Raw genomic sequence first — 12,622 nt, forward strand, 5'->3', positions numbered from 1 at the left:
ATAGGCTAGGCTATTTCTCATGGAAATTCCCTTCGTGGTTTGGTGCTATATAAAGAACTGCTTGGAGAGAAATAAATGAGATCTCACTTGACTAGACTCCCGACTTGTGGGTTTGTGTTTGAGTCGTCAGTACTCATCATCTTGTCAAGCCCCATGAGCTGTTGGGCTGGATTCCCGACACCCAAGTACTAGGATTCCAGACAAGAAACACCACACCCAGCATTTTTTCTTATTTTTAAAAGTTCACATTGTCATTATTATTTCTCTTGTTTGAATTCCTGTTTTCTTCTAGTTTTACAACAGAAGAACTTTGCAAGCTTTTTAACATGCAATTTGCCAACATCTGGTTTATGAAATGAGGATGGATACAGTTGTATAAAAAAATAACATTTTAAATCTTACAGCCTATAAAGCCTTTCTGAGAAGAATAACTGCTAACCTTTTTATTGTCTACTATATCTCCTAAATGTTAAGTAACCACATTTCAAAGGCACCATAACTTCAAGTTAACCTCAGGGAAATTCAAAGTTATTTAATAGTATTGCTTTATTATTTAGGGGAAATTATTGTTTTAAACAATGACCTGCGGTTTGGGGGGAACTAATTCATTTTTTGCCTAATGCAACTTCTTCCAATATGTAGTTGGTAAAGACCAAAATACCAGATTGAAAAATACAAATAAAAAATAAATTATGAAATAAATGTCTCACTTCACTTGAATAAATAAAAGTTGGTTTATCTTTGGGAAGTAATTAGTCATGCAAGAATTACTTTGAAATCTTAATTTAGTCTTCTAAATGGAATCACCTATGGCTTTCTTTCTCTTCTCTCTCATCTCATGTAGCAACTAAATAATCTCTTCAAATCCCACATCTAAATGAGGTTTCTCTCCATGAAAACCATTAGATAATACTCTATTGCTCTGAGTCAATTCTGTACATTATCAGAAATTTCTTTCAAAGTGGAATGCTTAGTTGTTCTCCAATTGCGTTTCAGACTCTAGAACTTGGGCCCATTTCTCTCCAGGGTGTATGTCAGTAAAACTTATAATAATATACTTTTCTTTGCTTCTTATCTATTTAGTGTTATTAGACATGATTTGGATTACTAATTCAGCATTACTTTCAGGGGAAGTTATTTTTCTGAATTGCCTAGCTATATCAAACCTTTCAAACTTATCACATTAGTTCTATGCATTCCTTCTTTATCATGCCTGCAGAAATGCAATTTTATGTATTTATTTTGACATTTGTTTAGAGTTTGACTAACCACTGAACAAAATATTTCAAGAGGGTGAGGTTCATGGTCATTTTTGATCATGTTAGCCAGAGAGATTAACATGGTTCCTCCTGGCACTTGGTAGATGTAATGTTGAAATTGAGTTGGGGTCACGAAGGAAGAAGACACCAGCCAAGTTATTAAAGGGCTCTTTAATCAACCGGCACCTTCAGGCGAGGTCTGCCGACCATGGGGGAAGGAACCGATGGCCAAGAAGCAGAGTCACACAGTCAGCAGAGTCACAGTAGGCAGAATCAGAGTCCATTGGCAGAGTCATGCAGCAGAGAGGAAGCCAGGGTATTTATGTAGCCGGGATCTTGGGGTAGAGCTGGTCTTCTTGTGACATCTGGAGTCTGCCCAGCAACATCTGGCATCCCCCAACCTCCATGTATGGAGTCTCACAATGTCTGGAGTCTCACAATGTCTGGAGTCTTGTGACATCTCCCCTTCTGGCTTCCGGGCTTCCGCCTTTTGTCCCTGCTGAGGGGTCCCATGGAGGAAGGAAGGAACCTGAACTATCAGTAGATTTTGGTGAATACTTTTGAACCGATGATCAAATGAATAAGCCTTAAATTTTCCAAATGGTTTTACAAAAACCAATACGATCTCATGAGTATCTTGAATCTCTTATGAAATGGGTCTTTGGGACAACCTCTTTTGAACCCTGTCCTTTCTGTGAATTGTCATTACAGAAGATGTTATAGACACAACTTATTAAACAGGCATGTTTGGAGGCCATGGCAGAGTGATGGTGAAAAATAAAGGTCATAATTGTACCTGACAGGATTTGTAGCAACTCTTTTTGTCCAGGAATCAAGGAAATATACTTAACAGAAAGAACACAGAACTGGATTCAAGAGCTCTATGGTTTTCGCCAATGCTGATTTTACTTGTTCTAACTTTTCTATAAAATTTTATAAAAATTATTTAGATAACATATTCTGACATGAGTTCATGATTTCAGAAAATATAATTTCTATAAGCAGTTTATTTATAAGGTCAAATCACAATGCAAAGCTTTTAAGTATGGCCCCTCCATGAAAATGATATGTAGCAAACTTTACCTATTTCAAAATTTAGCTGGAATACTAATTCCTTAATTGTGTTGTTATAAAGATTAAACAAAAGTGCCAAACATAGAATTTGAAATGACAATTGGCAAGAACATTCATTTGATGTCTGGATGAACTGCTTCCACGTCTTTATTTTTACGTGAAAGTCAATTGTATTGTGCAGTTAAAACTATTTTTCTGTACCATAAGGATTTTGACCAGAAATAGTGGCACAGGCCTATAACCCCAGTTCTTGGGAGGCTAATATAGGAGGATCACAGATTCAAACTTAGCCTTATCAACTTAGTAAGACCCTCAGCAAATTTGTGAGATGCTGTTTCAAAATTTAGAATATAAGCCGGGCGTGGTGGTGCATGCTTGTAATCCCCGCGCTTGGGAGGCTGAGACAGGAGGATCGCACGGGTTCAAAGCCAGCCTCAGCTACTTAGTGAGGCTCTCAGCAACTTAGTGAGACTCGGTTTCCAAATAAAATAGAAAAAGGTCTGGGAGTATAGCCCGGAGGTAGAAAGCCCCTGGGTTCCATCCCCAGTACCACCAAACAAACAAACAAACAAACAAACAAACAAAATTTAGAATGTAAAAAGGGTTGGGGGTGTAGATCCAGGTAGAATGTTTGTGGTTTCAATCCCCAGTATTAAAGAAAAGGAAGGGAGGGAAGGAATGAAAGAAGGAATCAACACAATGGCAGACATCAAGACAGGCAGGATGGCTGGCAGGCAATATTTCCTTGAATGAGCTGCTTGGTGAGCTGCTTTCCATTCTGTGTTTCAGGAGTGATTTTTATGTAGATGTTAGTTGAGACAGGAACTCCAGGAAGTCTTGTAGAAAATTGATTTGTATGCCCTGGCACTTATAGTATGCAATATGCTTTTTATTCAGAACATTACTGATGTATTTAAATGTCTATTACAAACTTAGAGGGCTACATTTGGAAAGGATTGCATTTTCATGGTGGGTGAATAAATGGTCATGTTAATTAAACTAAATGCAGGACTTGTGTGAAAGAGTTCTGGATAGGTATTATGTTAGATCCTGCCCAAAATGCCTACCTGAAAAGATGAGAGGACATAGTTGAAAAGAATATAAAAATGTGCTGCTCTGTATAGCTGTAGGAGAGAGGAATGTAAACTGCCATCCAGGGAGACCCACTGGATGTGTGTCTCACCGCCACAGAACTGGTGGGGACAACTTTGAACATTCTCTGAAAGGGTCCTGAAAAAAGAAGCATCTTGCTTTAATCATCTGCCAAAGCCCATGATAACCGGTGCCAAATCAGTGCCAGAAACAAAATAAGAGGATCTGTGCCCCCCTTCTCTTTCTAATTGCAACTTATAAGGATCACACAGAGCTCCTTGAGAAGGAGAAGATAAACAGAAATTTTAGCAGGGAAAACAGGAAAGAAGACTGTACTGCGTCTGCCACAAGCACAAGCTAGGGGAGCAAAGATGCTCAACCAAAATGAGCTCCATTTCTTTTTGTGTACCCAGAAGTAGATATTTTATGAATAGAATTCTTTACATTAACTAGTTTATTTTAATTTATAAAATGTATATGCATTTATTCTTCAATATGTTGTTTTGAAATATTATATTGTGCCAGTAGTGAGAGAAAAATATGTAATGGTGATCTCATGAGGCTATACCACCGTGTAACATGTTTATCTTAACTTTTTGCTCTATTATGTTTATAAAATGATGGAATCATGATTTCTCAGAACATATTCCCATCATTAAGCAGCACTTGACTGTGTGTATGCTTTGTGGAATGGCTAAATTAGGCTAATTATCATACATGTTGCCTCATATACTTATCAATTCTTTGTGAAAACGTTTAAAATATATTCTCTAAAGAATTTCTTTTAATCGAGTATGAGCCAAAATATTATGTGTGCCTTGGCTTTTATCTAAAGATAGTAAAATAAAAAGCTTTGAAAACTGATTTATAGGATCTCAAGATCACTTAAGCTATGAATACATAACAGCATAATATTTTATTTTCAATGTAGTGTTCAACCTTGGTGTTGATCTAGAGAAGGAAAAGGGTAGAAGTGATTTGTTGTTGGGGGTAGGAAGCAGCATAGCAAGTTTACAGGAAGGTTAAGAGAGCACTGTATGTTCTGGCAAGAAAATACTATCGAGTATTATGCCAAGTGGTTTAGACAGGACCACTACTTCATTCATCTATAAAACCAACTTAAAATAGAAGACATGCAATAAAAATATTTAAAAATGGATCATATTTACAATATTTCTGATAAAAGTTAAGTATATTTTCAAATACATTTATGATTTCAGTTTCTGGATTATGGCGTTAAATAAATAGGCAAGAAAAAGTTGATAAAATTTGGTTCATACAGTGCAGTATAAAATCTGTCAATCATAACACAGTATTTTGTTACTCCCTGCCCATCATAGAGTTAAGCACTTGAAATATTTCCTATTCTATGTGTATTAAGCCCCTGGAGGTCTCCATCACATCAAATAATGAGTGGTCATTATGGAAACAAGTTTTTACTCAAATAACTTTGAATAAAAAAATATCTTTAGTAACTGATGGCAACAACATAAATCGTGACACAAATTATTGCACAATAAATTTGAAACTTCTTAGGTCAATTGGCCCAAACAATGTTATAATAAAGCAAATGTTACAGCTTCATTTTCTTTAAACAGGAGTCATTTTTATATTTTCATAACAAACATAGCTGTTCACATAACCAATCTCAAGGTATTTGCCATCAGTCAAAAGTAGACCAGTGGAGAATCCAAGACTCTTACTTGGAAAATCAAAAGCATAGGTCTAAATACAAAACAGGCTGGAAATTTACTTATAATATTGTATAAATGTCTATCAAATGAATGTATAAAATATAAAAAATTACATTGTTTAGTGCAGTCCTAGAGGACATATCCCTGAAGATATATTAGTTAATACATCATTTCTGTTTAATTACAATATGCTGGCTATATGATATATTTTAATTTGAATTTCATACCCACAAACATTTTTCAATAGATTTTGGAATACACAACCAACATGCTGCATTATATTTTCTCTTAAATCATGTTTATTTTGTTTATACCTACATTAAAAACAAAAAGTGCTGCCATCAACAAAAATGCATTAAGCAAAGGTTTTCCATAGCAGACTTTAAAAAAGCATATGTTTTTGTTTTACTCACTTTATCGCTTATGCAGAGTAAATTTGGGTTCTATCATCTTGAGACCTAATTTTGGAGTACATATATTTTTATGCTCATTTCTATTGCAACCAAAGCTAACAAAATTGTCATAGTATAGCTGCTACTTATCTATGTAATTACAAATGTCTTCACAGACATTTTATTTAGTCTCAGTAGAGGATACACTTGATATCACAATATTTGGAGTGTTGTTTTAAATCTAAAATTGTTGAATTGTCTTAATTTCATTTTCCTTAATAACTCACAGTTGAACTTTATGTTGTTTTTAACAGCTGAGGATGCTTGTGGAGGAACAATGAGAGGATCCAGTGGTATCATATCCAGCCCCAGTTTTCCTAATGAGTACCATAACAATGCAGATTGCACATGGACCATTGTAGCAGAGCCTGGGGATACTATTTCACTCATATTTACTGATTTCCAAATGGAAGAAAAATATGATTACTTAGAAATAGAAGGTTCGGAACCACCTACAATATGGTAAGTAGATAGTTCTTATCTACTGATATCATTGTCTAAAGCATACTGGGGGAAAGAACTGTATGTGGACTCTTAAAGATTTGGATATTTAAAATATATCCTAGGTGTAGGTACATTATAAGGGACAGTTGTAGGAACTGAGAAATGTTTTTCAAGATTAAGGTATTGAAATAACAGACTAAATTTTTGAAATATAGAGCTTTTATCAGTATTCTTTTATCGCTCAATGAGTGAAAGGTAATCTGTGACCTTATTGCAGTTTAAGAAAATAAATAAGAAATACATGAAAATAAAGAATCAGAAATAAACTTTCCAATAATGTTCATATTAGAATGTACAGTTATATTCTTTAGTATGTTGGTCCCTATGTTGTGGTCTCTTTAAAGGTAAGTGCATAGTCTTGAAAGTACTTTTTTGTTTACGTAGATAGGTCGTTACATATCCTATTTTCTGATGATAAAACATTAAATACTATCACCTGGTTGGGTGTGGTCTGTTGCTTTAGACACAATACATAATACAGTACAAACTGTGGCATATTAAGATAATGCTTTTAGGACAACAATTTTAGAAAAATGTTTCTTTGAGTTGATTATGAGTAAGTTATTTATCATAAGATATTTGATGAGTGAAGACATAATTAAATATTAGAGTAGAAATTACTTTTTTAATGATTTTCTAAGAATTGTAAAAAATTATCTACATGAAGAAGTTCGAATTTTCAAATGATTATTCTTCGAGTTTGAGGTGAAGTGGGGCAGGAGTAGCTGCAACATTATTAAAGAGGTGATTTAAGTAATAAAAGAAAAGATACTGGCAGCTTGGATTGGAGTTCAATTAATGATATAAAGAAGAATAAATGGAGAGGTAGAAATGATAATCAATAGTTGTGTATGATATATAATAAAAAGGACTCTGTAATGCATTTGTGAGTGATAAAGAAGGCAGTATTAAAATTCTGACTTGCAGCAATGGTGAAAACAGTAGCCGTATTCACATTTGGTCTTATACCTTTATTATGAGTATTAAAGAGGCTGATATAGGAGTATCCCGAGTAGGAGGCCAGCCTCAGCAATTTAATGGGGACTTAACAACTTAGGAGTGAGATATCTATGAATATTGATATATGTTTTGGATAAATTAAGTCTCTCTTAGCCATGCTATTAAAACTAATTGATTATGTTTTCAGAAATTTAAAGTAGAATCCTAACACGTTTCTTTGATAATGAGGATACTTAAACAAATCGGGATTGATTCCTTTGACTAGAAGGAGATATGATAGAATGATAAAACAAGGGAGACTAGTTATGAAACTTTCAGTCAATTAACATCAACAGCATATAAGTCCCAGGACTAGAAGGATGATCTTGAAAGAAAACTGGGGAAATTCCAGGGAAACAGAGAGGAGGGAATTTTAAGGAATAAAGTATCTTATGGACAAGGGAACAAAAGTATAGGGGAATGAAAATAGATACTGTTGTAGATGGCTGCTAAAAATAATAATTTAAAAAGTTTTAAACAATTACAGATGGGGGCCGGTCGTGGTGGCGTACGCTTGCAATCCCTGTGCTTGGGAGGTGGAGACAGGAGGATCGCGCAGGTTCGAAGCCAGCCGAGCTGACTTAAGAGACCCTGTTTCCAAATAAAATATAAAATAGGTCTGTGAGCATAGCCTGGAGGTAGAAGGGTTTCCATCCCCAGTACCACCAAAAAAAAAAAAAAAAAAAAAAAAGGTTGACAGTAATGTACTTTTTCCATCATTGCAAATCCTACCTTTTGATATGAGATAAAAGGAACATATTTGGCTATACCCACATTTTTCTCTTTTACCTCAAGACCCTAATACTCCCTAATACTTAGGAATATATGCCTTTATCTTCTTCCATGGTAATTTTATACCAGAGTGAAATAAATTTAAGCAGAATCTTGCGTTAAAATATTACACATTTTAAAACTATTTTAGAATTTTCTGTTTCTACAGTGATTCATATTTGATTTGTATCAGGTCAGGTGAAGATGCCACACATTTTTTGGATAATTATAATATTTTTATATGTCAGTAATCTATAAAAACAGCAGTTTTTAAACTTGAAAAGTAAGTGACTAAGAGATATAATGAAGAAACTGAAAACCTCTTTTGTAACAAGTTTCTTTGTTATTGCTAAGCTTCAGAAACCAAGTCTAATACTTTTTCTATGTGGATTATAGTATATTTATTTATGTTAATAGACACACTTTGTCATTTCACATTAAACATTCTTGACAATTATCTGTATATTTTCTTACGGTATGAGTTTCTGAAATATAACTTGCCTAATAATATCACCAGACCCACAAATTTTCTATAATTTTTTAGTGTGTGTGTATATGTTTTTAGAAATTGTACTCAGGAGCTTTCTACCTCTGAGCTTCACTCCCAGCTTTTGTAAAATGTTTTTTGTTTTGTTTTGTTTTGTTTTGTTTTGTTTTGTTTTTAAACAGGGTCCTGATAGGTTGCTAAGAGTACTCCTAAGTTGTGGAGGCTGGCCTTGAACATGTGATCCTCTTGTCTCAGCTTCCTAAATACTGAGGTTACAGGCATGCACCATCATGTCCAGCACCATTTTCTCCTTTAAATCATACTGGATCACTTTACTTCTTTTCCTCTTCCTTGCGAAGAATATAGCATCCAAAGAATTCATATAGTTTTATTGTCTTTTAAAATTAATATTACAATAAATGTTTAAGTATACTTGTCAAAACTTTTGATATATGGTAAAGCAAAAATAAATTTGTTTGGTATGTTTCAAGAAAGTGATATAAATGTCCAAATTTTTTTATATTTCTATCAATGCCAATTTAAGTAAATAGTGTTGGCAAATTAATACTTTTATAGTAAGATAAATATTATAAAATATCATTCATTTTAAATCATATTAATTATAGAATTGATAAATAAAGTGTTCTGTGTATAAAGTAAAACTCTCTAATCCAATCCATTTTGACTCTCTAATCCATCCGTAGATTCCCAACTTCAGTGATACCACAATTGTGGGAGGCACTAGAACAATCCAGTAGAACAATCCAGGAAGTAGAATTGGCCTTTAGGGCAATTGAGGTCATTGTATAAAAATAAGGGAGTGGTGGAAGTGCCCATGGAGGCACAGAGTAATTTTTATTTTTTTTGAGAATGAGGCAGTAAATTTGAGAATCTATGCATCTTTTTTTATTTTGGTAGTGGTACTGGGGTTTCTGGAAGCCCTTCTACCTCCGGGCTATACTCCCAGACCTATTTTTAAACTTTTTTTTATATTTGGAAACAGGGTCTCTTAAGCCAGCGCGGCTGACTTCAAACCTGCGTGATCCTCCTGTTTCTGCCTCCCAAGCGCGGGGATTACAAGTGTGCGCCAGCACGCCCGGCTCCTTTAAACCTTTTAATGCCTTCCTTCTTTTTTCTAAAAGAAGTAAAATTAAATGTATTTATTGATTTGCTATCAAATCACAGAAATCAGTGAATTTAAGTGTTCAGGAGCAAGTCCTGGATTCTCCCCAAAGGAATCAGTCCTTTTTAAGCGCTATTCAAGATGAGGATGATGTGCTTATCAGAAGGGAAAGAAATCACGTCTAAGTCTTCCATGTGTTGGTTATTACTCAGAAATACAGGTTCTGGGTCTTCGTCTCTTAGGTCAGTAAACTGATAAGAGCATGTCTTATCTGTTTTTATTAAAAGAGAAGGACTTAGACATGAATTTGACGTTGGCAGCACAGACTAAGCCAAATCAACCATACTGCACAAAGGATATAATCCGTGAGCCAGGGCCTCACCTGTAAACTATATATGCTAAATCGTTAGGTTCTTACTTATTATAAAACAGTAGCAGCGTCACTGTACAATCTAAGAGGAATGCAATGGATCCATACAATTATAACTATATGATAACATTTTATGAGCCTTCATGATGAGAAGTGATTCCTCTGAGGCGGGTCGTGGTGGTGCACGCTTGTAATCCCTGCGCTTGGGAGGCTGAGACAGGAGGATTGCACAGGTTCGAAGCAATCCTCAGCTACTTAGTGAGGCTCTCAGCAACTTAGTGAGACCCTGTTTCCAAAAAATATATAAAAATGGTCTGGGAGTATAGCGCTGAGGTAGAAAGCCTCTGGGTTCCACCCCCAGTACCACCCCCCCCAAAAAAAAAAAAGTGATTCCTCTGTAGTAAAATGCAAAAGGACAGGGCATAATGCTGGGATTACAAGTGTGCGCCACCATGCCCAACATGATATTTACTTTTTGTTTGTTTGCTAGTAGAACCACTCTTTTATGCTGATCCTAGTGTCTCATTACAAAGTTAAACATTGGTAAAAAAAAGAGATAGTGGGGGAAATCATTTGAGCAAAATGAAGAAGTAAAAATAGTGAAATTAATCTTCCCTTTAAAAATCTATTTGTGAAAATAAGGAAGAAAAGCAATCACAGTGGCTAAAGAATGATGCAGTTGAAAATAATGAACATTAAAGACCACTTAGGGTAACTAATGTCAGAGTTTATGAGAAGTTTAATTAACTTGGAAGAGCTTCATATAAAAATAAAAGGCCTAAGTCTAGTTATCAGCGATTAGAACCCAAAGCAATGAGTGGCTGAATATCACAAATAGTAATAAAAGAATCCATAGTTGTGTTTTTTTTAGTTTAGAAGGCAGAAAATATATGTGAATAATAGTAGAAGAGTCAGGAAGAAATGTTAGTATTTTAATCCCAGAAGAAAAATGATGAGTTTAATTTTTAAGGTAAGGCTGAGTATTAAGCAGCATTTGACATGAAGGAATCCCATTAAGAGTATATTGTGCTTATTACACATAGTTTAAATAAGAATATGAATTTGTAAGTTTTCAAGATAAGAATAAAGGTAAAATCATAGTATTTAGGTTATGGCAGGGAAAAAACTATAAAAATTAATGCTATTCAAATGTCAAATTCTTTTTCACACACACAAATTATATATATATATATATATATATATATATATATATATATATATATTAGTTGCTTTAAACGGTGGCTATACATTTACAGTGTTAGTGATAAATGTAGTCTTATATATTTCTAGTTAAGGCTCATTCTCAAGCCAGTTCTATGTGTTCATTAGACCCTATTTTTTCCTGCTCAAAAGCATCATGCCTCCCATTTTCTTAATTCTCTTCTACACCATCAGTATTTTGCTTTCTGACTGATTAATCTTCATACAGCTGTAACTTAATTTATCTTACCATTTTTCTGAAACATTTTTTTTGACAAAATGACCCAAACTGCCTTTTATAAAATGACCACGGACCTCCTAGTTCCTAATTTAATATTTCCCTCAACTCGATTTAGCTGCAACATTTGCCTTCATTGGTGATTTCTTTTTCCCTGAACATTTTTCAAGTCCTTCTACCTTTCCCATTACTTGCTATGTTTTCATAATTTTTCTGGGTTCTTTCTCTTCCTTTATTATTCTGAATATTTAGTGCCTACTCATCTTTTTTTCTGAAATTTCCTTTTATTTCTATTTTCTCTTCTTTGGAATTTCATAAATGCTCATGGCTTCAACAATCTTATGATGTTGAATTTTTTCCTAAGTAATTTTTTAGTCTGTTACTTTGTTTTCATTTGTGTATATATTTTCAATAAAATAATAGAAATTTAATCAGGGCTTAACCTCAAGTTATACATAATACCATAATAATCTCTGTGCCTTAGTATTCCATGAACATCTTTGAAAATGATAAGTTATTTAATTCCTTATAGGTCTCAATTGACAATCTCTCTTTCCTCAGCACTTGTACTTAATCTGACTGAAGCTATATGCATTTAATTGGATTAAATTTCTTTGTGCATTTGGGCACTGTGACCTGTAATCTCAGTACTTGTACTTGGGAAGATGAGATAGGAGGATTTCAGGTTCAAGGACAGACTCAGAAATTTAGTGAAAACCTATTTCAAAATATAAAAAGGGCTAGAGATGTAGTTCATTGATAGTATGCCCCAAGGTTCAATCTCTAGTTCTCCCATCCACACACACACAAATAAAATTCTATTGTGAATAAAATAAATTTTAAGTTAAATGCAAATAAAAAAAGTAAATAGCTCACACAAGACACAAGTTTTTGCTTTTTAATTAAAATTTCTGAACGTAGGTGTATAAAAAACTTATTCTCCTTGGCCCAATGTTGAAAACTCAGGGTATTTATGTATTTTTATTACTCTACTCTTATTATAGGTGCTTTCTTTGTCAAAATCATATTATGTACAATACTGAGCCATTAAGTTTACAATCTAGACACTTGGATGAAGTACAAGGGTTAAAAAGGCCAAACGTCTCTCATCAGCCATCTCTTAAACAAGGCCCTGGTTGCCAACCTACACTTTCTATTTAATTTTCTACTACTAATAGTCCATTGTCCAAAATTAAGTTAAATAGTAACTTGGCTATAAGAGAAACCTAGGAAATTAATCCTTGTTTTCGTGGTCATTGCCCAACTAAAATTCTATTATTATAAAAGGAAAAGTAAAGAGTTATTTGAAGATAGCTAGCAACTTATATTCTTTTTCTTTCCTCCTCCTCCTCCTCCTGC

The 12,622-nt window shown here is 34.1% G+C and overlaps 1 protein-coding gene across 3 annotated transcripts in view; it reads left to right on the top strand.

The window, feature by feature from the left end:
* The window catches only part of CSMD3 (CUB and Sushi multiple domains 3), a gene marked incomplete at both ends in the record, with an annotated part of 1,156,743 nt that overhangs the window by 301,233 nt on the left and 842,888 nt on the right, over window positions 1–12,622 (top strand). For all 3 annotated transcript variants that reach the window (XM_080694904.1, XM_080694905.1, XM_080694906.1), the window contains one exon: window positions 5,826–6,033. In XM_080694904.1, coding sequence (XP_080551030.1) covers window positions 5,826–6,033 — 208 coding nt within the window. The remainder of the gene's footprint in view (window positions 1–5,825; window positions 6,034–12,622) is intronic.

This window comes from Muscardinus avellanarius (assembly GCF_963383645.1).
Source record: "Muscardinus avellanarius genome assembly, chromosome: 4".
In the NCBI taxonomy this organism is placed as follows: domain Eukaryota; kingdom Metazoa; phylum Chordata; class Mammalia; order Rodentia; family Gliridae; genus Muscardinus; species Muscardinus avellanarius.